The 26,834-nt window shown below is 34.5% G+C and overlaps 1 protein-coding gene across 3 annotated transcripts in view; it reads right to left on the minus strand.

Moving 5' to 3' along the window:
* Positions 1-309: 309 nt before the first annotated feature.
* The window catches only part of GABRG1 (gamma-aminobutyric acid type A receptor subunit gamma1), a 94,318-nt gene continuing 67,793 nt past the window's right edge, over positions 310-26,834 (minus strand). For 2 of the 3 annotated variants that reach the window (XM_032274079.1, XM_032274078.1), the window contains exons 8-9: positions 22,506-22,720; positions 310-5,658 (exon numbers count right to left, since the gene is read on the minus strand). In XM_032274079.1, coding sequence (XP_032129970.1) covers positions 5,392-5,658; positions 22,506-22,720 — 482 coding nt within the window. In that variant the 3' untranslated portion in view covers positions 310-5,391. The remainder of the gene's footprint in view (positions 5,659-22,505; positions 22,721-26,834) is intronic. The other variant, XM_032274077.1, reaches the window with a different exon arrangement.

The raw sequence follows: 26,834 nt of genomic DNA on the forward strand, positions 1-26,834 counted from the left end.
CATAAGCTTCAATTATGTTTACCTAACCTTTTCAAGTTAAATTACTTTTCAAAAGTCTCAATCAAGGAGAAAGTTTTTAAGGTAATTAATTGAAAAAAAAATGTGAAATTACATAGGTAATTTAAGAAACTGTGTCAAGAAAGACACAGTTTAAGAGAATGTAAATATTTATTTTATAACAAGTTACTGGGTTTAATTTTGTACTAAGGATCATGAGAGTAAACAACACTTTGAAAAATTGAGATACTTTGCCACAAACTTACAAATATTCCTCAAAACAATGAGGCAGTAGCAGAATAACAGAAGCCATTATAATCACAAGCCATAAAACTTTATTATAGGAAATGACTATATACACTCAATGGTTGCAAATAAGTGTTATTACAATGAAGGATTGAAAACCAAACTATTTCCATTTAGGTAAATAATGTCCTAAAAGTCCACTAATTAGCCCTTTTTGCTTAAATGCATTTCAGTTACCACAGCTTTTACCATCAGACACTCAAAGGGTCCAAGTATGTTTCAGCTTCCAGCAATAACAGTTATTTTATTTATTCTGACAGAAATATTTCAGAAATTGTTTGAGGATCAGAAATTAGCTTTCTCGATTTTTCTCTTCACACAGTAGACTATTTCTACCCACAATTGTCATTTCTTATGCTCTTTGTTCAAAAAAAAAAAAAAATATATATATATATATATATATATATATAATATTTTCCAGTGAGAAAACTGGAAAAGTTTATTTGAATAGAAAACCCGTTTAGTGAGGAACATTTAAAAAAATAAGAACCTGGACAGATCACTTTATGATTTACATTTCAGATTATTTTTTCTTCATCCTTTATTTGTGAAAAAGATAAATCAATAAAAAAAAATAAGCATTTGATAAAAATGGAACAGGAAACAAGATTGCATAACATCTAGAATTTTCTTGTAGTGTCTTTGTGCCCATCTACATGCAAGCAAGTATCTATTACAGGATCCCTTCCACCCAACACACCATGTGTCTCAGTAATGTTGTCTGTTGGTCAAAGCTTAATGTCTTTCTTTCTATTTGGGTCTATCTTTCCCTCTCTCCACTGAAGACTTCTGTCATAAGGGTACTGATTTCATCCTGATATTATCCACTATAAACCTATATTATTAACTGGCTTGTTATACTCCAAACCATCACACACCAACAAGAAACTTCTGCAGAAATTTTAATAATGTCTCTTTTGTACTAAGGAACTCTGTGAACTCTTTATGACTTCGTAATTTTACCTAGCCTCCTGATATCCACATTCATGCTTCTCAGTTTATTGGTCTAACCTAACTTTTCATTGTCTCTATATGAATCTTTCAAAGAAATTGGAATTCTAATTTGTGCTCATGCTTCTGTTTCTTTTCTCAAGCTGTTTACCCAGTTGGAAATTGTGATCTCCGTCCTTCTCACCTATTGCATCCCCAAGCTTCCATCCCTAAACACATATCCTCCACAAAACCTTCCTAGAGATATCCTCCCTCCCTTAAATTGTATAACTAATCTTCTCATCTCTCTGACTACATTATATTTTCCTTGAAATTTCATCTTTATATTTCCTTTTGTATTTAGAACAGTACTTTGTACACAGAAAGTGCTGCATAAATATTTGAATAAGGTTACCTCACTTCCAAAATGCAAACACAAAAAGTCAGAACTGATCTTAAATCAACTAGAGCAAAATGGTTAATAATGTTTGAAAATTCCATTTGGAAAGTCCTTTACAAATACTTGGTAATGGTTTTTGTAACTGTATAGAAGCCTGGCAAGACCTCCCTAGCAGTAAAAAGCAATAAAGAATGGCCAACAGAAATGGAATATCAAGTATGTGTTGCTGTCATATGGTATAGCACTGAGAAGCTGAATAAATTTGATGATATAAAGAAAACTAGGTAAGTCAGAAATAAATGTTTCTAGTGAGAAAAGCAGTAAAACATTAAGTGTCTACTGGATAACTTCATTCCCAATGCTAAGACGAGTGAAATAATTTCCAATGTAGTATCTTGTTACAGGAAATTTTGCTAAAATAAAAATAGGCACTGGTATAGCTTTGAAAATTTTATTTATGTATCTATTCATCTGTTATACATTTACTTCAATACCAGTTATTTATTTTAATCTACTAAAATCATCTTATCTAAAGCTCATCTCTTGTAAAATCAAAGCGTTTTGTGAATTTTTCACAACACTTTGACCTGGAATACAATTTCACATTTATAATTATGGGGCCCTTGGTGTGAAAGAACTGTCAGCCATTCTTTTGATGCTGAATTGGCATGAATATAGACTTCAATTTTATTATTGTTCTTGAGACAAAAACAGTCTATTTTATGGTGATATATTAATACCAGAATATGGAACCACAAATAAAGAAATAATCCTTATGATTGCCTTCATATTTATACACATCTACTGCGCTTTAATTTGAAGTTGATCAATTTTTAAAACTTACTAATGAAATCTCTCTTCAGCTTAAAATAAAATGCCTCCAATGAATTGCTAATTTCTACATATATCAAAACTTTAGTTAGACTTACTGGGACATTTTTCCCTATCTCTACTGAATTCTCAAGTAATCTATGTATTTTTTACATTTTTTCCATGAACTTACTTGGCTTTACAAAAAATAATTTCAAGTGAGCCTAATTTTGTCCACGGAATTCAAAGATAAATAAAATAAAACATGACCCTGTCATTGTAGATCTAAGAGAAAAAAATTATGCCAAACACATTTTCACCTCTCAGAATTTCTAGATCCTGGTAACATCTTCAGAGAATAGGTCTATATAAACAAACATTTTTACAAGTGATCCTATTTCCTGTGCTCCAGTTATGCTTCTCAATTCTTTATATCCACTTTTAGGGTCTATGTTAGTGTTAAAATCATTTAAAGCATCCAGGAAATTCAAGTTCCCATTAATTCAATAAATTATGGTATAACTTCCCAGAGAAAGGGGAAGATTTTTAAAAATTATTTCTCAAGATGATGAAACTTATACTTGGAATAGAGTAACAGGAAATGGACTAAATCAGCTTTGAAAAAAAGCTGTATTTGATTTCTTGAAAAAGGAGTCTAAATGCATTTTTACCTTTTTATTCTTATTTTTAGAAATAAGATTTGTACACCATTCTTTCTGATTGCACATTTACATACAACTGTTCAAAGTACCACTTGCTTTGAAAAGAAAGTGATTGCTTGATGGTATATACAAGGAAAGGCATCTTTCATATATTTATAAATTTTATTTCCACTTGTAAATATTGTCAACATTTAAAACCAAGTTAATGAAACACCAATGAGAAAAGCAAAGCTATTTGTTTTTTCTTTTACATAGAACTGTGTTTCAGAAGGAATGCTATTTATATCAAGCACTTTTAAGTATTTTAAAATATAGTCATGCTCAGATACACTTGAAAGAGTCCCAAAATCAAAACTGTCTCATGATAATGAGTAAGCTACAGTTTAAAACATGAAAATAGCCATACAATATTTTAGTGAATTATTTTATTTTTTATGAGTACTTTTTTATTTATCCTTAAATGAATGCGTAACTTTAAAAACATCCATCAGAACTCAATGTTATTTAAATGAATGTATGAATAATGTGTAAATGAATATATAGATGACCGAAGTTAAATTTGGCTATTCATTCAAGAAAAAAGCAGTGTCAGTGGATATTGGGCATTATCATTTGATTCATGCTTATTTTTTCAGAAGTTTATAAGCAAGTGAAAAAAAACAGAGTTAGCAGGGAACACAAAGTAAACAATAAATTAATTAATTAAAAATAAAGAAAACCTATATATTTCTAATACATATGTATAACCATGCCAGAGATTCACTAACCATATGGCAAAATTATAACATTTAAAACTAGAGTGTCAATTGCACAGGTGACAGTTTACCTGCCCCCTCCAAACCTTAAGTAAGTTAGGCCGTGATCATAAAACTCTACATCATGATCACTGGTCTTGGCAACAGAAACAATTTTTAAAGGTTATTTCCAAGCTAATCTGGGTAGTTACCCAGAAATTTATGTGATGAATCTCATAAACAATTGATATGTCAAACTACTTACAAGATTATAACCATCGAAGCCTAAATTTAAATCTCTTCTTAACATAAGAGACATTTTGAAAACTATTAACTGATAGATTTTACATCCTGTGAGACTCTAAGAATTTAGAGGGCTCTCACACTTATGTTCATTAAAGATGCCTCAACAAAACTCCCTCTTTAACATGATTTTGAGGCTTCCCTAATTTTCTAGTAAAAAAGAATATTATAACAATATATAATGTGTTTTGAAACTGACAGTGTTCAGAACTTTGGAGCCAGAAGAGGCAATATGTAATGCAGGTCTGTAACTGTTTTCTGAATATTACTAGTCTAAAAACAATGCTAAGAGCACATATTTAAGATTCTGTCCTCAAGACGACCTGCAACTCAGTTTGCCAGGTAATAATTTTTCACGACATGAGTAAATAAAAGCACTGTTTCTCAATATTTTGTTATTTTAGGGTCTGTAACACTTTCATAAAACAAAGAAAAATAATAATTTCTCTCTGCATTTAATTTGCATTGGTAGATTTTAATATTTCAATGTTAACCTCATCATACATTATTAATGCTATGAAGCAGAGAATAAAATGGTTAGATTTTGTCTGATTTTTTATCTTGCAGTCTTAAAAAATGACTTTGGTGGCTTCCTTCCAAGTTTGCAAATTACCTAAGTAAATGTAACTGGAGTTCTGTTTAATATTGCATTAGAAAATGGACTGGATTAAAAGACAGGTAAAAATTGACTTCTTTATAGGTCTTCTGTAATTGATAAGTTAAAAATAAATCAGTTTCTTCTTGGGAATACAGTATCTTGGAAATGGATCCAAGAAAACTATGGCTTTATGTTATTAAGTAACTGTATTTCAAGCAGGACCTACAAACAAAAAGCAAGAAAAAAAATTTAAAATATTTTTTGGCAAAAAGTTTCTACATAAATATTAGTCTTTAGTCTCAAATTACAAAAAATATAGATTATATTTAAACAAAATGTGTATTAAAATCAATCCAAGTTTAAAACATGAATCAGAGAACTTAAAAATTCAAAATTATGCTAACATATAAGTAAATTAAAGAAAATTTAAGTAAAAATATGTGAGTATTTTAACCCACTGGATTTTGCAACTAATCAGTTTGTAAAAGCTGCTATGTTATTTACTTTTGCAGGCCTTAAAATAGTTACAATACTACTCATATTTTAACCATTGGTTTCTCTGCATTTTAAATTTAAACTTCAAGTTACTGAAGTGCAAAAGATTCTACTGAATTTAGTCAGACTTCTTTTGATTTTTGCTCATGGTAGATTTTATAAGTAAAGATAGCCAACCCAATAAACCAAGTTGAACAGGGCAAAAGCTGTTGGGAAAAATATTCTCGAATAAGAGTCAATTTTGGCAATGCGTATATGTATCCTTCCTTCCCTCCAAGATCCTGTTCTGCAGTCTTCAAAGCAACAGAAGAAGCTGGCACAGTCTTTTCCCTCCAAACACTGGTACCCATAATCATCATCTTGCGGCACAGAAACATTATTCATTGGAATCAGAGTAGATCCAGGGTGGAGACCAGGAGACATCTGAGAAAAATAATAAATGAATTTTTGACACTAAAAAAGGAGCATAGGAGAGATAAATTTTCTCCCTTAAGGCAAATTCTAGGAGACTGATATGTAATGAAAATAATCTTGATTTCAAAAAATCAGTATTTTCAACTGGAACATATTTTTATATTATAATTTACTTTGCAACAGAACATGAGTTAAATTATATTACGCAGAAATGAAATAGCCCTGAAAAATAAAATATATTTTACACTTTTAGAGAGTTAACCTACCAAATTATTATTTATCACAAATCTAATTCTAACATAAAAATGAACTGTATATTCTATGATATTTTACACTAAAACATTAACAGTGCTACATGTCTTTTTTTTTGCTGTTATATGTTATTTATTTACTTTAATAAAAATGAGATAAATAGCAAATAAGACATTTTGATAATGCAAAAGGTTTGACAAGCTATGAATGAACACAAAAAATTATTGGCGATGTGAAGCACAAGGTATCACTTTTGGGAAAGAGGATGTGCAGGAATTAAAAACTCAGAATTGGGAACAACTGGTGTTCAAATTCTACTCATTCTACCAATGTAGCTGTCTTCATAGCGGAATTATATTAGCACCTAATTTCTGTGACAGCTATGATAAGTGTATTTCACAGCTTATGTAAAAGTATCAATGCTCCATCATGCTCAGTAATAATAGCTACTATTATTAGCAGCTTTATTTGGAACATGTTAAATTAACTTTCTATAATACTTGATTTTGAATAATACTTAAATAATTAAAAAGTGAAAGTATTATACATTTGACAAAGTTAGAATAATATAGAACATTAAAGCAAGCACCGACATCAAACTTGTGCCTAATTTCTAGCTTTGCCCAGTAAAGTTGTATAAATGTAAACTGGAAATACGACTGTTCATTTGTTACTATGTTTTCTTCTGTACAAAAATGGTGATACAAATACTGTAGATTTGTTTTATTATTAAATGGGATGATGGACATAAAACATGAAGCAAAATGTTTGAAACATAGCAAGTAATCACCTGCCAGTAGGTAACACCACTATTGTTGTAATTGCTACTGTTTATTCCTGATGAGGCTATATCACAGTTGATCATAAAATTCATGCTAAGATAAAAATACTAACAATAACAATAGAAACAACAACAAAGTCTTAGACCACAGAAAAATGTTACTGTGACATTAATAAATTAATGACTACTTTAATAAACTCACAAGTAAAATATAAAGATTTCTTTCAGTTTTTGTAATTCTTCATTTTTCAGGACTCCACATATCTTGAGGATTATCTTAAGATGGAAATCTTACAACTTTTTGTAATAAGCAATTTACTATCTAAACACTAAATATAATACCAAATTTACAAAAATTTTTTTTAATTTCTATTTTGTAATTTTTTTATTTTTATTTATTTTATTGCATTTTAGGTTTTGGGGTACATGTGAAGAACATGCAAGATTATTGCATAGGTACACACGTGGCAGTGTGATTTGCTGCCTTCCTCCCCATCACCCACATCTGGCATCTCACCCCTTGCTATCTCTCCCCAACTTTAAACCAGATCTTACAGCCTTTCTAATGCAAATGTTTGATAAATGTTGTCATTCTAAATTTTGAAATAGATCAACAAAATTAAATATTTTATAAAAAACATTTTTACAATAATAAACTAAAGTTTAAAATATCTTGCAACTTTAACCTATGCTCATATCCATTTTGTTTCTAAAGGGAAAGATAAAATCTAAGTCACCAAATATTAAAACTTCAGTAGATGCAAAAATAATCAAATATTCACATTTAGTAATATTTTTAAAAGATTAAAATATCATGCAGGTCACAATATTCCTATTAGAGACAAAATGTGCACCTTGAAGATAAGGAGAAATGCTATAAACACAAATAAGTTCATGATTAAACTTGCTTAGCTATGTCATAAAAAGCAGAGGCAGTATCTTATTAAATGTTAATGACAGATCTTTTGAGGATGGAGCTTGGGGATAGTTGACTACATTCCTAAATTTTTATGGAGCACTAAAAACATGTAAAAAAAAAAAAAAAAAAAGAGAGAGAGAGAGGGAGACAAATTGGTATTCGTTTCCTTGTCACTTGACACTTGAATAGCATATGCTCAGATGCTAATCAGAATGAAAATTAATGTTTAAAAATTGTTAGCAGGCAATTTGAAGATTATGTGGTAGAAAACACATTCCATATATGAAGCAGCATTATCATAAGTGGAAATATGGTGTGTTTTTCAGAGGATATTACTTGTTCATGAGATAAATGATTAAATTTTTAGTGCAGTAAAATGAAGAAAAACTGCAAGGTGGTTTACTTAAAAAAATGGACTAATTTCTGGTGAGCAGTATCATGGAGAGTTTCTGTTGCAAAGACATTTTAAATTTGCAATTTTCTATATTTTTCTGCTCCTACTCCCATCCTTTCCAAACTCAAGTTCATGAATTGGAAGAAACTACACTTCAATGAATAATGAAAGTAAACAGAAATGGACTTTCCACATGTTGAGAAAAATAGCCAAAAAAACTAACACAATATCAATAAAATAAAATGATGATAAAATCCAGATTTCTGACCTGGAAACCACTGAGAAATTAATCAGAAAAATATATACAGTCCAAGTCTTATATATCTGAAGTTCAACTATTCTACCCATCTTAATGTCTCAAGTATAGACCCTGCTTCCCCTCAAAAAAGCAAACATTAAAAAACAATACATCAGTTAAAGCAATGTAAAAAGAAACAACATAATTGAATAGAATATACTACTTTAAATGAAATAATTTTTAAAATATACATTTTTAAAATTTTAAAAATTGTTAAGAATATAGCTGAGCTTACTATTTTGAGAAATTCATCCCATTTTCACTATTAAGAATATATCTTTGTCTAGTTAAATATTAGTAAAATATATTTAAGCACCAAGTTATACTAATATCAAATAAATATTAAGTGATAAATCAGCATTTACAGATATGTGTTATTTATATCATCTGCTAATAACTTTAAAATTATTAAATATTAATAATATGAATAGCAAATACTGTTTGATGATTATATTTTAAAATACTGACTATATACTATTATTAATTTCCCATATAAAATGTTGCACCTGAAAATGCTAAGCTAAGCACTCTTTACCCCTCCTTCACAAAATCCTGTTTAAATTGGGATGTTCCAAGTTAGAGATTATCCCATCAGCATTAAAAAATCAACAGGAGGGGAGGAGGATCCAAGATGGCCGTTTAGGAACAGCTCATGATTGCAGCTCCCAGTGAAAGTGCATAGGGTGAGTGGAGGCTGCATTTTTATTGCCCACGGACTACGAAATTCCCAGGCAGAGGAGCTCCACGGTCACCAGCGCGGCTGTTTCGGCCAGAACGGCTGTGCTGGCTGGCACCGCTGCTTTGCCCTGTGCGGCTGCTTTGTTGGCGCCCCGGAGCAGCGGTTCTCCGGTTCTCCGTACAAAATACACCGGTCCTGGTGCCCTTTTGGCTGGCGATTGGAGCCACGGGAAGTCGCCCATTCGTCTGTTTATAAAGGGGACTGAGCAGAGAACCAGGACAGTAGATTCCAGGGCAATAAAACAAAAAGCACCACAAATCTCAGTGCCGCTGTTTAAGCCAGCGCAGTGAGTGGCCGCAGGGGAAAACAAACAGACCCCGGCGCCTCTTCAACAGGCGACTGGGACACAAACTTAAAAAAGGAGCTGAGGCAGGGAGCCAGGCGATCAGGCTCGGCTGGTCCCACCCCCACAAAAGAACAGCAACCAGAAACTCTGGATTGAGACTTTCACAGAAAGCGCAGCTGAACCCTGGACGGTCCAGTTCTGTGGGGGAGGGGCGTCCGCCATTACGGAGGCAGCCTGCCAGGACGGAGGTAGTCAGCCAATGCTGAGGCAGCCCACCGTTGCCAAGGCAACCCGCCATTGCTGAGGCAGTGCGCCGTGGCCAAGGCAACCCGCCACAGCAGAGAAATTCCGCCTCAATAGAGGCAGGCCACCATCGCCAAAGCAGTTCTAACTACACCCATATAAACAGGACTGCAGGGAAGTTCACTCCGCAGCAGGGCGGATCCCATAGCAGCTCAGCAAAGCCTCTATAGGCCAACAGTGACTAGGCTGCCGCCTTGCTGGGCAGGGCAGGTCTGAAGGAAAAAAAAAAAAAGAAGGCGGCAGCATAACGGAAACTCATAAATAAAGCCCTAAATCCCTGGGACAGAGCACCTGGGAACAAAAAGCAGTTTATGAGTTCTGCTGCAGCAGACCTAAACGTACCTGCCCAGCAGCTCTGAATGAAAAACAGAGCTCACAGCTCACCATTTGAGCTCCTATAAAGAAGAGACCGTCTCCTCAAGCAGCTCCCTGACCCCTATATATCCAAAGAGACACCTCATAAAGGAGAGATCAGGTTGACACTAGGCGGGTATCCTTCTGGGACAAAGATAGCAGAAGAAAACTGGTAACAACCCTTACTGTTCAGCAGCTGCTGCAGGTGAACCCCAGGCAAGCAGGGCCTGGAGTGAACCACAGCTGACCTACAGCAAAGGGGCCAGACTGTCAGAAGGAAAACCAAGAAACAGAAATAACCTCATCATCAACAAACAGAACGTCAATCTGAAAGATTTGAGACCCAATCTGAAAGCCAGCAACTACAAAGTCGAAAGGTGGATAAATCCTTAAAGATGGGGTGAAACCAGTGCAAAAAGGATGAAAACACCCGAAACCAGAACACCTGTCCTCCTACAAGGGATCACAACTCCTCACCAGCAAGGAAACAAGGTTGGAGGGAGAACGAGTGTGATGAAATGACAGAATCAGACTTCAGAAGGTGGGTAGTAAGAAACTGCTGTGAACTTAAAGAACATGCTCTAACCAAATGCAAAGAAACTAAGAACCTTGAAAAAAGATTTGATGAAATGCTAACAAGAATGGACAAAATAGAAAGGAATATAAGTGAATTGATGGAGCTGAAAAACGCAACACGAGAACTTCGTGAAGCATGCACAAGTATCAACAGCCGAATGGACCAAGCAGAAGAAAGGATATCAGAGGTCGAAGATCAACTCAATGAAATAAAACGGGAAGGCAAGACTGGAGAAAAAAGGGTAAAAAGGAATGAACAAAGTCTCCAAGAAATGTGGGACTATGTGAAAAGACCTAATCTACGTTTGATAGGCGTACCCGAATGCGACGAAGAGAATGAATCCAAGCTGGAAAATACTCTTCAGGATATTATCCAGGAAAACTTCCCCAACCTAGCAAGGCAGGCAAACATTCAAGTCCAGGAAATACAGAGAACACCACAAAGATATTCGTCAAGAAGAGCAACCCCAAGGCACATAATCGTCAGATTCACCAGGGTTGAAATGAAGGAGAAAATACTAAGGGCAGCCAGAGAGAAAGGTCAGGTTACCCATAAAGGGAAGCCCATCAGACTCACAGCAGATCTCTCAGCAGAAACCCTACAAGCCAGAAGAGAGTGGGGGCCAATATTCAACATCCTTAAAGAAAAGAACTTTCAACCCAGAATCTCCTATCCAGCCAAACTAAGCTTAATAAATGAAGGAAAAATGAAATCCTCTGGGAACATGCAAGTACTCAGAGATTTCGTCACCACCAGGCCAGCTCTACAAGAGCTCCTGAAAGAGGCTCTACACATATAAAGGAACAACAAATACCAGCTCAACTAAAGGGCAAAACAGCCAGCTAGCACTGAAATGGCAGTATCAAATTCGCACATAACAATATTAACCCTAAATGTAAATGGACTAAATGCCCCAATCAAAAGACACAGACTGGCAAATTGGATAAAAAGACAAAACCCATCGGTGTGCTGTATCCAGGAAACCCATCTCACATGCAAGGGTACGCAAAGGCTCAAAATAAAGGGATGGAGGAAGATTTACCAAGCAAATGGAGAGCAAAAAAAAGCAGGAGTTGCAATTCTCATCTCCGATAAATTAGACTTTAAAGCAACAAAGATCATAAGAGACAAAGAAGGACATTAGATAATGGTAAAAGGATCAATGCAACAAGAAGAGCTAACGATCCTAAATATATACGCACCCAATACAGGAGCACCCAGATACATAAGGCAATTTCTTAATGACTTACAAAGAGACTTAGACTCCCACACAATAATAGTGGGAGACTTTAACACCCCATTGTCAACATTAGACAGATCAACCAGACAGAAAATTAACAAGGATATCCAGGACTTGAACTCAGACCTGGACCAAGCAAACCTAATAGACATTTACAGAACTCTCCACCCCAAATCCACAGAATATACATTCTTCTCAGCACCACATCACACCTACTCTAAAATTGACCACATAATTGGGAGTAAATCACTCCTCAGCAAATGCAAAAGAACGGAAATCGTAACAAACAGTCTCTCAGACCACAGTGCAATCAAGTTAGAACTCAGAATTCAAAAACTAACCCAGAAACGCACAGCTTCATGGAAACTGAACAACTTGCTCTTGAATGTTGACTGGATAAACAATGAAATGAAGACAGAAATAAAGATGCTCTTCGAAACCAACGAGAACGAAGACACAACAAACCAGAATCTCTGGGACACATTTAAAGCAGTCTCTAGAGGAAAATATATAGCAATAAGTGCCCACATGAGAAGCAAGGAGAGATCAAAAATTGACACCCTATAGTCAAAACTGAAAGAACTAGAGGAGCAAGATCAAAAAAACTCAAAGTCTAGCAGAAGACAAGAAATAGCTAAGATCGGAGCAGAACTGAAGGAGATAGAGACACAAAAAACCCTTCAAAAAATCAATAAATCCAGGAGCTGGTTTTTTGAAAAGATCAACAAAATAGACAGACCACTAGCCAGATTAATAAAAAAGAAAAGAGAGAATAACCAAATAGATGCAATAAAAAACTATAAAGGGGATATCACCACAGATTCCACAGAAATTCAAACCATCATCAGAGATTATTACAAACAACTCTATGCACACAAACTAATAAACCTGGAAGAAATGGATAAATTCCTAGACACTTGCTGCCTCCCAAGCCTAAACCAGGAAGAAGCCGAAACCCTGAACAGACCCATAACAAGGTCTGAAGTTGAGGCAGCAATTAAGAGCTTACCACTCAAAAAAAGCCCAGGTCCAGATGGGTTCACAGCTGAATTCTACCAGACATACAAAGAGGAGCTGGTACCATTCTTTCTGAAACTATTCCAAATAATACAAAAAGAGGGAATTCTTCCCAAATCATTTTATGAGACCAACATCATCCTGATAGCAAAACCCGGCAGAGACTCAACAAGAAAAGAAAACTTCAGGCCAATATCCATGATGAACATAGATGCAAAAATCTTCAACAAAATACTGACACACCAATTGCAACAGCACATCAAAAAGCTTATCCACCATGATCAAGTAGGCTTCATCCCGGGGATGCAAGGCTGGTTCAACATATGCAAGTCTATAAACGTAATTCACACATAAACAGAACCAAAGACAAAAAACACATGATTATCTCAATTGATGCAGAGAAGGCCTTTGACAAAATTCAACAGCCCTTTAAGCTAAAAACCCTCAATAAGCTAGGTATTGATGGAACATATCTCAAAATAATAAAAGCTATTTATGACAAACCAACAGCCATTATCATACTGAATGGGCAAAAACTGGAAGCATTCCCCTTGAAATGTGGCACCAGACAAGGATGCCCGCTCTCACCACTGCTATTCAATATAGTATTAGAAGTTCTAGCCAGAGCAATCAGGCAAGAAAAAGAAAAAAAGGGCATTCAAATAGGAAAGGAGGAAGTCAAATTGTCTCTATTTGCAGACGACTTGATTGTACATCTAGAAGACCCCATCGTCTCAGCCCCAAACCTCCTGAAACTGATAAGCAAGTTCAGCAAAGTCTCAGGATGCAAAATCAATGTGCAAAAATCACATGCATTCCTATACACCAAAAACAGACTTAAAGAGAGCCAAATCAAGAACAAACTCCCACTCACAATTGCCACAAAGAGAATAAAATACCTAGGAATACAACTAACAAGGAACGTAAAGGACCTCTTCGAGGAGAACTACAAGCCACTGCTCAACGAAATAAGAGAGGAAACAAACACATGGAGAAACATTCCATGTTCATGGTTAGTAAGAATCAATATCATGAAAATGGCCATACTGCCCAAAGTAGTTTACGGATTCAATGCTATCCCCATCAAGCTACCAATGATCTTCCTTGCCGAACTGGAAAAAACCACCTTAAACTTCATATGGAACCAAAAGAGAGCCCGCATAGCCAAGTCAATTCTAAGCAAAAAGAACAAAGTGGGAGGCATCACACTACTGGACTTCAAACTATACTATAAGGCTACAGTAATCAAAACAGCATGGTACTTGTACCAAAACAGAGATATAGACCAATGTAACAGAACAGAGGTCTCGCAGGCAACACAACATATCTACAACCATCCGATCTATGACAAACCAGACAAAAACAAGCAATGGGGAAAGGATCCCCTGTTCAATAAATGGTGTTGAGAAAGCTGGCTAGCCATGTGCAGAAAGCAGAAACTGGACCCTTTCCTGACACTTTACACTAAAATTAACTCCAGATGGATTAAAGACTTAAACAGAAGACCTAACACCATAAAAGCCCTAGAAGAAAATCTAGGCAAAACCATTCAGGACATAGGTGTAGGCAAGGACTTCATGACCAAAACACCAAAAGCATTGACAGCAAAAGCCAAAATAGACAAATGGGACCTAATCAAACTCCACAGCTTCTGCACAGCAAAAGAAACAGTCATTAGAGTGAATCAGCAACCAAAAGAATGGGAGAAAATTTTTGCAGTTTACCCATCTGACAAAGGGCTGATATCCAGAATTTACAAAGAACTAAAACAGATTTACAAGAAAAAAACTAACAAGCCCATTCAAAAGTGGGCAAAGGATATGAACAGACACTTTACAAAAGAAGACATACATGAGGCCAACAGACATATGAAAAAATGCTCATCATCACTGGTCATCAGAGAAATGTAAATCAAAACAACATTGAGATACCATCTCATGCCAGTTAGAATGGCGATCATTAAAAAATCTGGAGACAACAGGTGCTGGAGAGGATGTGGAGAAATAGGAACACTTTTACACTGTTGGTGGGAGTGTAAATTAGTTCAACCATTGTGGAAGACAGTGTGGTGATTCCTCAAGGACCTAGAAATAGAAATTCCATTTGACCCAGCAATCCCTTTACTGGGTATATATCCAAAGGATTATAAATCTTTCTACTATAAGGACACGTGCACACGAATGTTCATTGCAGCACTATTTTCAATAGCAAAGACCTGGAACCAACCCAAATGCCCATCGACAATAGACTGGATAGGGAAAATGTGGCACATATACATCATGGAATATTATGCAGCCATCAAAAACGATGAGTTTGGGTCCTTTGTAGGGACATGGATAAACCTGGAAACCATCATTCTCAGCAAACTGACACAAGAGCAGAGGATCAAACACTGCATGTTCTCACTCCTAGGCGGGTGTTGAACAATGAGAACACATGGACACAGGGAGGGGAGCACTACACACTGGGGTCAGTTGGGGGGAAATGTGGGAGGGACGGTGGGGGGTGGGGATCTGGGGAGAGATAGCAAGGGGAGAGATGCCAGATGTAGGTGATGGGGAGTAAGGCAGCAAATCACACTGCCACATGTGTACCTATGCAACAATTTTGCATGTTCTTCACATGTGCCCCAAAACCTAAAATGCAATAAAATAAATAAATGGAGAAAAAAATCAACAGGAGAAGCCTGGGTGTGGTGGCTCACACCTGTAATCTCAGCACTTTGGGAGGCTGAGCCAGGCAGATTTCTTGAGCCCAGGAGTTTGAGACCAGTGTGGGCAACATCGCAAAACTCCGTCTCTACAAAAAGAGAGAGAGGAAAAAATAAAGAAACTTAGTTGGGTGTAGTTGCATGTATTTGCAGTCCCAGCTATTTGGGAGGCTGAGGTGGCAGGGTGGCTTGATCTTGGGAGGTCGAGGCTGCAGTGAGCCTTGATCGCACCACTGCATTCCAGCCTGGGTGATGGAGTGAGACCTTGTCTAAAAAACAGAAAAAATTGACAGGAGGTGAATCTTGGTGACAAGGAGCTGCCAATCAGCATTTAGAATTCTGAAAAATTTCTGAAATACAAAAAGCAGATGGAAATAGGCCAATGGATAAATCAAACCCAAAGAAGACACATCTCAGAAAGGCTCAGCAATTTGAAAACAATACTGTGGAATCCATTCTTCCCATCAAAATGTCAGAGATACTCAATACAAAGAAGGCAGAATGGGAGTAATAAATAGGATGGAAAACATGGTGTTGGCTAAATGTCCACCTCCAGATCAGCTGCACTCTTTTGAACCGTAGCTCGACGTACCGTGCGTGTAGAGAATAAAGATGCTGACAGTTGGGGTTTGCTCATCTCTAAACTCTATAACTTCTAGAGTTACCTGGGAACGGTTAAGCCTCTTGATGTTGGAACTGTAATGTCCTAGTAGTGGACCATCATCCTATTATTTAGAATGTACGTGTGTATATTTGGAAGGAATCATATGTCATGCCCCACAAACACACGCATGAAAAAGTACCTGGTTGGTGGGGGGAGAGATAGGGGAGTAATAGCAGGGGGTGGGGAAAGTGAGGAGGGATAAGATTAGGAGAAATACCTAATGTAGATGACCGGGGTATGGATGCAGCAAACCACCATGGCATGTGTATACCTGTGTAACAATCCTACATGATCTGCACATGTACCCCAGACTTTAAAGTATAATTAAAAAATAATCTGATGGTTGCAAATTGACAGTTGCATGCCACACTTACTGGGCCTATTTGGGGATCAGCCACAAAGAAATTTTGAGGTAAGTGAGCAATACAAAGGAAAAAAAGTGAAAATGAACAGCTGGAATTACTGATTTTAATATTTTAGGAAGTATGAGAATATTAATCTTCTAGTTAGTCCACTCAGAAATATTTGAGGAAATAATGCATCCACTTAAGTAAAAATGAAGAGAAAACAGTTAGAAAATAAGACCTCTCAGAAATTCATAAGATTATTATAAATTTTTAAAAGCTAAAAGTTTTAAAATGAAATCTTGAAAAAAAACAACTGCTCATAGTATAGAAAAAAAATGCCTCAAAATATGATAAAAAGAAAATCTGGAACGTATGCTGAACCTAGGAAGTCTAAAATCCAACTACCAGTAGTTTCCAAGGAGAAAACAGATTCAATTAAAGCAAAGAATTGATAACATTCTTAAAAATAAAAATAAGAATATTGAATAATGAAGAAATAAATGAGATCAAAACACACAAAAATTGTACAGATTCTTAAGAAATTTTTTACATTCTAAGAAAAATGATAATGAAAATTTTTGGGTAAGAATAGAAAAAGATTTATCTGCAAATAATAATAAAATTGGCACTAGAATTAATAACAAGTTCAGAAGTAGAGATTTAAGTCTATTATTTAAAGTTTTAAAATTAACCAATATAATAACTATTAATAGGTTAAAATATTGAGAGAGAGAATAAGAGACAACAAAAGAGCTAATTTTTCTCTTATACCAAAGAGTTATAGATACCTTGAAATTTGGTACTGCAAGAATTAGAAGTACAATGAACACAATCATCACCAGAATGTAAAAACAAAAATGATTACAATGTGGTTGATTCTAAGATTTGGGACAAATTGTGCTAGGTAGATAATTTTATTCATTTGTACATTTATGAGTTGTTCTATGTTTGTTAGTTTCACCCATGCTCCATTATTATTGTTAAAATTATTTTTTTTCTTCTTCTTGGCAGCACTTCCAGCATCACAAGTGGTATTCTGCATGGATCCTATGGTATACTTAAAATTAATTTTTAATGGGAATTATACTCAATGATTAATCTGGTCCCTTTCTGCTGTAATACCTATGATGTTTTAAATAGGAAGATAAATATAAGATATATACAGGATAAAAATATGTATAAATATATAGATAAAAATAAGAGTGTTCTTTGGAAGCCAAGGTAGAAAAATGAGCTGTCGTTGGTGGTATCTATACACTTCAGGGAAGCATCATATGACCATTGTCACAACTAGTACTCTATCTATTGAAAACATTCCACCATGTACTGACTCTTTACAATTGTTTAAGTAACCTTCTTGCTGTATTTTGCATTTCACCAATATCACATAATCCTTCCTGGGAGCTTTGCCAAATATATTATAAGAAAGAATCCTTATAAGTTGTGAAACTGTGGATTGATACAGAGTTTCATTATTTTAGTACTCTGGGAGGTAGACAAATGTTTATTCAATAGGCATGCACTGACAGAAATGAAAGTCTTTTCTTTGCTGAAAAGGAGCCACAGGTGAGGACTGTGGGGTGGGGCAGGGTGGAGGGGGACCCAGAAACTTGTTATGCATTATTTTCTTCCTGATATCTTGGTTCCAGCTTTTAGTATTATACTACTTCTTGGATCATTGCAATAGTCTCCAAATTTATCTCCCTGTCTCTTTTGCCATTGAAGTATATACTGTATACTATTTCTAAATACCTTCTGAAAACATACATAGAAATATACCATGCTGCTTAAAAACACATGTAACTTGCCAGTGCTAACAAGACAAAATGTAAATTCTTAGCATGGCATTAAAGATTTTGCACAACCTGGCCATAAACCACTCTTTTATCCTCAACATAGGTTATTTTCTTCCCTAAGGTTCCTATTTTCTAGATCAACATTATCCAATAGCACTTTCCGTGATGACAGAAATGTTCTATATCTACACTTTTCAATATGATAGCTATAAGTTACATGTGGCTATTTAGCACTTCAAATGTAAGTAGTGCTAAGATACTGAATATTATATTTTGTTTAATTTTAATTAATTTAACCCAGCCTATCTGTATGTGGTTAGTGGCTGTTACATTGGACAACACAGCTTGGGACATATACTAGAATCCTTTTTATTCTCACATGTAAGGCTCAATCCAATTGACATAGTTCTATCTTAAATGTTCTTCATAATTTGTTGTCTTAAAAACTGCAATTTATTCCTCAAAATATTACATCAGTGAAGCCACATTTTCTCTGGAATTTTCTCTGCCAAACTTCTGTTAGTTTACATGCTTTATGAATGAATTATTTACACATGAAATGAAATGAATCCTCTCCACTCCACTGGGACTGAAACTGACACAAGGTTCTTTTCAACACTGTGTGCCTGTTCAGTATTTCACAGGCCATATTACATGATGTCTGAAGATTGCCTGGGTTGCTAGGCATAGGCCACGTAAGTCTGGCCTTCTGATACTTGTTTGTTTCAGCAAGAACAGTTCCTTAAAAAATATATTTTATGTTTTCATGAAAAATTTTTTAAATAAGAGTATTGTTATTTAAAAGTAATAAAATATCATATTTATATTTGTTGTAAAAATATATTACTTTTGAAAAAGTGTGAGAAATTATTCATCTGATTGTCAATTACCTTACAGACTCTTGGTTTAATTTTGATTTTTATCTTGGGCTGTAATTTATATTGTAGCTTACTATGTTTGTATTTGTGATATATTTTTCATAACTGGATGTAACTATCACTGAAAGTAAAGAACACATTCTATCTCTTTTTGCTTCCGTAGTGTCTTGTCCATAGCTGTTGAAATAAATTTCTATAATTTCACATCTTAATAAAATCAGGAGACTAAAAATAACTAATTTCAATGCTCAAATGGCTATAGCAGGCCCCTGAAGTAGGTACAACATGGTTTTCTGAGATTTCTGATAGCCTACGGGCTGAATATTCATGTTTCAACAAAAACTACTCTTTAGTTGGCAATGGTTGGTTTATTACTATTGCCTTTCTGTTGCATTTACCTGTTGCATAAAATGTCTTGATTCCTTAGTTAAACATAATTAAGCTAACTTCTTAGATTTTCTTAAAAATAAATGTTGGCACAAATACACCTGAATTATATAATTAATAATTAATAATAAAAATATATATTGGATGTGCATATGGAGCAATCCAAAATGTCATTGACATGTACAAAAAAATAGAAAGAATAAAAATATGGTAATAAGGGAATAGAGAAGGAAGGAGGGAAGGAAGCAAGAAGGGAAGGAAGGAAGGAAGGAGGGAAGAAAGGAAGGAGGGAAGGAAGGAAGGAAGGAAGGAGGGAAGGAAAGAAAGGAGAGAGGGAGGAAGGGAGGGAAGGGGGAAGGGGGAAGGGGAGGGAAGGAGAAGGAAAGGGAAGAAAATAAAGAAAGAGAAGGAAGGAAAGATAGAAAGCAAGCATGAAAGAGAAATGAAAGAAAGAGAACAAGCAGTCAATGAGATGTCAAGAAAAGGATTTTAGTTTTGCTTAGTCACAGACATGTTGACCTTTCAGCGACTCTAGCCGAAGTATTTCATCCTAGCCTGACTATGGCCATAAACGATTTTTTTTAAAGGGAAAATGCTGGATTTTAAACTACTCAGAATTTTGAGCCTAATAAAGAAAGTGGGGCAATTAAACAAAAGAGAAAGAGAAAGGCGGAGGGAGGAGTGAAATCACAAATAGTTAACACAAGCTTAATGCCAAGATGCTACAACATCTTGCAAGAAAAGTAAAACATAAATTCCAGAAAGCCTTTAAGTAGGTGATTTTAGACAACAGCAAACGGAGCTGCCTATTCCTCATAAAAGTACATTCTGATTTCCCTGATTAGCAAGACCATATGGCTGTACACTGAACCATGCCAGGAGTCAAATTTGATTACTGATTCTGGTTTTTCACTCAAAATATCATTTAGGATTGAAAGAGCTCATAAAGCACATAATTGAACAAAGAAAAGAGATTGTCAAACTTCATAAAATATTTTTGGTACTCAAGTAGTTAATTATAATAATTCAATTTAACTCTTGCTATTTGCCACTTAGTATTTCAATACTATCATTTGATTTTTATTCTTTACCTTTCCATAATTAGCGGTTTGTGACCTCAGGTAATGCTAAATTTTAAAGGCATAACATACAGATTAAAAAAGTAACTATTCTAGAACAATGCTTAGATTATGGAAGACCGTAATAAATGTTTGATAAATGAATGATTGAATCACATCATAAGGTTAAAATCTATACTCAAATAATCAAGCTCCCTTGAGTAAATGTGGCATTGGAACTGTGGCTGAGTGTACATGAGCTGCAGCCAAACTGGTTATCTACGGTTCTAGAGTAGCCATGTTTTGGTTGTGTCCTTTGATAATATAGTGGTATCTAAATTATTTATTCTTAGAGTGAAATTAGAGAATCCATGTGAGATTTTTATATTGCCTGGCCTCTATCTTAGTTATTTTTATTTTAAACTTCCATTCAAAATTTCCAGAAATAAAACTTCCAAGATAATAATTAAACATAGGTGAGTAAATGATAAAATGGAAAATTCAGAGAAGATGCATGACTTTGATGAAAGGAAAATAGTAGAAAGCCTTCATTTTTTCTGTATATAAAAATTTAACAATGGATATTACAGTTGACATCATTGCCTTCTGACTTGTGCATTTAGGAGCCAAAATATATCCTACAGATAAGTCAAGTTGAGGGAGTCATGGCCTAATTCTACAATGCAAGCTGTCAAATTTGTACTGCCAGCAATGTGCTCTGCTTTCTGAGAATATTGTGGGTATCTGAAAGCAAAATATACCAGGTTTTGACCTTGGAATATATCATGAAAAGTAAAACATAACTTAAAAGTATAGCAGAGTTTTATGAAGAAACCAATGGAAAAAATGAGGAGGGAAAAATGCACTGACTCCTAGAACTTACAAAGTTAGTTAACATGGAAAACTCATTATATATACATTATGGTAGGCTTCCAAGCTTGCCACTCAAGCATAGCTGTCTGATACAATTCTCATTTATCTGCGTATTTTGCAACAAATCTTTGAAAGCATTTACTGAAATTGTTTTCGTTGTTGTTGTTGTTGTTAATTTAAAAAAATAAACATCTACTTTTCTCAGCCTTGTGAGAATAGGTTATATAAAGGAAGGGTCAAAACTTGAGCTCTGGCACCAAAAAAGACCCAAGTCTGAGTCTTGGCTCTTTGACTTACTAAGGATGTCCTTGTGCAAATCATTGAATTTCTACTTAGAGGGTTGCTCTAAGCCTACATGAAATCATTGGAGTGTCTGGAACATTCAATAAGGGTTAGATATTACTTTCAGGTTGCTATAATTGATAATATAAAAAAATCATAGTCAATCATCCCATCCATGACTATATTAGACTCAGTAGAATCCATTTTAATGTATTAAACTTGATGCAATATAAGTTAAGGTAAAAATATAATTGAAATATGAGAGTAAAATAGAACAAATATACAAAAACAGAAAGCTTTGTGATCATGACTTTCAAACACAGTTGGATACTAACATTAAAGGCGAATCTTCATCACTAAAAGTAAGGTAATTTTGTTAGAAATGCAAATCCTAACACAAATATCAAATCACAGGTAAATCACAAATAATGTTTGAGGTAAAAGAATCTACCACTTGTGGGAAAATTCAGAGCATGGCAAATCACTTTTTACACAGGTGATTCAATGGGAGATATTTAAAAAACAGAAATACACTTTTCTTGGTGAGCAATGTTAGGTACTCTAGTTTCATCTTAGCTTTATTTGTCTTTGGTTACGGGTCTCAAGCATCCCTGTTTCTTTAAACAATCACATGAATATTCAAAACAGTATCACTAAGTAAGTTGGTGTTTATAAAATAGAGATTTTTCTTTTTAACATACCGAGGCTTTATTTTTTGGCTTTCGGTCTTTAGTAGCAGTCTTTCCTCTTTTGTTGCTGGTAAAGTAATGTAAGGTTCCATATTCCATCAAGGCTGCAAAAACAAAAATGAAACAAACAGAAACAAAAAGATCCATCGCAGTCACATAAGAAACCTTAGGTAAAGACTTTCTGGCAATTGTACTCAGGGTTGTCATAGTCAGAACTGTAGTGATACCTATGGAGAAAGAAAACAAAATAGAAAATGAAAAATAATAGAACACATTATATTCTTCCATCCGATTTGGCAATATTGTGAGTAAAAATAAACAATGAAAAGAAAAAAATATGAGTACTAGTAATTTACAGAATGAACAGAATGAATTATTGGTAGCCATAACTATATTGTGTCCAAAGTGCTCTTTGTTTCTGTGAGTGCTAATCATTTAAATTACTCAGGCTGCAAGTTGACTCCCAATATTCTTTCCTTCCTTCCTCCACTGTAATGGAACATCAAATATTTAGCTGGTCTCTGGTTGCCCAGAACAACTTTATTTGCCATCTCTCTGCACCAAGTGTGGCCACAGGCTGAGGTCTAGCCAAAGAGAACCAAGTCAAGAATGTAAGCAACACAGTATCCTAAAGACAGCATTAAAGAGACAAGGAATGCCTTTCTTTCCTTCTCATTACCTTCTGTTGGAATACAATGGCCAGACCAACAGCAACTATCTAAAATATTAGATAATCTTGAGAATTAAAATTACAATACAGGAGAAAGCTAGAAGGAGACTGAATCTCTCATACTGTAATGTATCGCCTTGAAATACCTAGCCCTAGACTTTCACATAAGCAACAGAAATTCTTCTAATTGAAGTGACAGTGATTTGACATTTCCCACCATACATATAGTCAAAATTAATCCAAACTAACAAAGCTTTTGGTTTTATAACAACTTGAGTTAAACCTACTTTTTTCCCTTAAATTGAAATTTATTATTTGGAGTCACACTGAAGATAATGTCTTAAGTCGTTTATGAAACTAAGTAAAATTTCCCATATAATTTTGTAAACAGCTTTAATTTTCTATGGAAACAATTGTCTCTGAGGTAAAAAGGGAAAACTTTGATTTTGTCTCTTCCAATAACCACAAATGGTAAAATCTATTTTAGTGAAGTCTTATTATAAGCTATATTGTACAGAAAGATTGCTTGAGTGGAATTCGTGCGAATGCCCAGAATAATTTGTCTTCGAGTCAAGGCTGACACACTTGGGTTAGCAGTTTGTACACACACCCTGCCCTTGGGCTCCAGGATACAGGGATGTGGCTTTCCAAAGGACCTCGGAAACTCTCCACTTCTGCCTCTGCAGAAACTATTTCCATAACCAGAATTGCTGGCATTTCATTGTGCATAGGATGGGAACAAACTTTGGCATAGCTACTTTTTAATCTCAATGTTTAAGCGAGGAATGCTGGCACAGTTTTATCAAGGGAATACTGTTTTGAAAGCACAGAGTAAATCCTTTTATTTTTGAGAAGTCAGAATGTATAATTGGGAAGTCCTCCAAGGCCCCACCCCTGTATGTGTATCCTTGAAGGGGTTTGTCTCTCATCAGTCTTTGTGTGGTTCTTACCACAATTAATCTAATGTCCCCTAAATTACATATGCACATGCTCTAATTTTTAAATCTAAACTTACATAATTCTCATTCTTTTCCCCAGCAAATATGGTCCCATTAGTGGAATTCTTTGCTCTCTTAAATGTACTAAAATATAAGCTAAATGCTTATTAATTTGACCAATATTTATAGAATGACAACATCTATGATGAAAAGTAAATCAAAAAGAGCTGCAGCAACAGAGTCTCTTTGGTATAGTGAAGGCAATAATAACCACCCCTTCCCCTCATGTCTCCACTGAAACATACCCTGACGATTCTAATCACACACCTATCGCTTCACTTTTATCACTTCTTAGGATTAGAGAAAACATTAAGGTGACACAGTTGTGACGAATTTGGAATTATAGGACAAATTTAAGTTCAATCTCTTAATTAGCTCGGTGTTCTTAACAAAGTTTATCAACTGTTCTGTGTCTCTCATTAAACAAAAAACTAATATTTTGCTTTGTACTTGTAGTAAATATACAAACATACCTAATTTAATTATTTGTCTGTTTTTAAAATTTTAAAATATACTAGGACATTATCAGTTACATTTTTTATTAATTTTTAATTTACTTCCTTTTTTGTTAGAAAATATACTCTGAAAATTTTTGTGTTTTGAATATTTGTAAGATCTTGTTTAATGTTCCATATACACTTGAAAATATTGTGTATTCTGAAGTTAAGTGTAGTGTTCTATAAACTTCAATCAGGTAAAGTTGTTGATAATTATTTTTCAAAGCGTCTATATCTTAATTAACTTTTTCCTGTAGTTCCAACTACGAATAAGAAAACAGTAATGACTGCAGATTTGTCTATTTCTCCCATTATTCCTAACAGCTTTTACTTCAATTATTTTGAAGCCAAATCTGCATTTTAAAGGCTTTGTTATGGTAAAGGCTAAAAAAAAATAATACATACAAGCCTTTCTTTCCCTCAACTCCCTCACAAGCTTATTAAATCACATTGTTACCATAGTCAGTCCGAAGAAGGTTTCCAAAGCGTTTCTTGCCTCCACAATTATGTCCCCTATCTGCTTAAAAAATATTAAATCCAATGTATAGTTTGATTTTATTATCCATGACTGCAATAAATTTCAACTTATTAAGTTGCTATTATATTCTTTTTTAATAAGACAAGAAAAACTAAGCAGAACTTTGCTTTCAGTTATTTATTTAATTTAACAATTATTATTCCTGTGATTACCTCGAGAAGAACATGGTGGATTTTCTATTAAAATATTTCTGAGTCCATCATAATAAAAAACATTTAGGATGTTAACAGGATATTGAGGAAACATTTTGAATATCATTGCTATTTTCTCCATGGCTTCTCCTACTCAAGATCCTACAATAGTCTCCCATCACATTTGAAATAAAATTTGAAGTCCTTAAAATGGCCCACAAATCTTATATAATCTAACTATTGTCCACTTTTCCAAATTCATTTTCTATGACTATTCATTCATCTCCAACCACATTTGTCATCTTTTTGAACTCCAAGTATGGCATAGCAGAAATATCTGGCTTCAGAACCATATGGTTCTCCCTGCCTGAAATATCTTTCTGTTCAATATCCACCAGGCTAGCACCACACTTCACTGGGTTACTGCTCAAATGCCACATTCTCAGAGATATCAACTGAGACTCCACAATATAAAATAGCAAACATCACACCACTCACATCCTGTCATTTTCTGAACATTGATTTTGCTATCTCCTCACAGACTTCATGACTCACTAAAATTTTATTGTATGCTTTTTATATTTTTACATTGCCTGTTTTCTCTTCTAAAATGTAAACACCATAAACATGAATGTTTTAAAATTGTATTCACTGTTAACACTGCATCACCAAAAACACTGCTTGTTTTATAGAAAGTATTTGATAAATTTTAGTAACATGCATGCAAGGTTGAGTTCATTGAGTTCAGCAAATTGTCCTTCAATTATATGTGTGTGTATGTATATTTAAAATAGTTGTAGGGTTCATAATTACAAGAGATATTTGTCAAGTAACATCTGGCTGTACTTATCTTTACAACTGATATGCTAATATTGAATAAAAATAAATCTATGCAAAAACGACTTTACAATTGGCTTTTCTCTTCATGAAACTCCAGCATACAGCTTTATACAAACCCAGTGGTATAAATAATCCATTCAAATTGCTCTTTGAGTAACTTCCAAACTGTTATCCATAGTGGTTATAATAATTTACATTCCCAGAAAAATATGAAAATAGAAGCAAAAAATATCATGTTTAAGTTATAATAGCCTACAAAGAACCTAAAAAAATTTATACAACTTAGGATGTAAAATAATTTGAAACAATGAAAGGAAACAAAATTAAGGCATGAATGGATTTTGTCCACTAACTATGCCGCCACCTCTGTTTCAACACCCAAGAGAACTTCATTTTCAAGTAGAGACCTATGTGCCTCAAGCATTGTGTTTGTCATTTTTATGTGACCTGCATTTTACTATACTTAGATGGAATTATTTATGATCTATCATAGAAATCACATAGAAACTTCTTTGTGGTTAAAAATGGAAACCATCTCACCTTTATATATTTTTAAGATACAATTATCAGCAGTGTGATTCATGTTGTTCACTGATTTGGGGTGTCAATCAATTGATTAGCAAGTTTTCTTTGTGTATCAATACCTTAATGCAGGTTATCATTTTTT

The sequence above is a fragment of the Sapajus apella genome, unplaced genomic scaffold, assembly GCF_009761245.1.
Source record: "Sapajus apella isolate SASKATOON/1434 unplaced genomic scaffold, GSC_monkey_1.0 scaffold5, whole genome shotgun sequence".
NCBI lineage: Eukaryota > Metazoa > Chordata > Mammalia > Primates > Cebidae > Sapajus > Sapajus apella.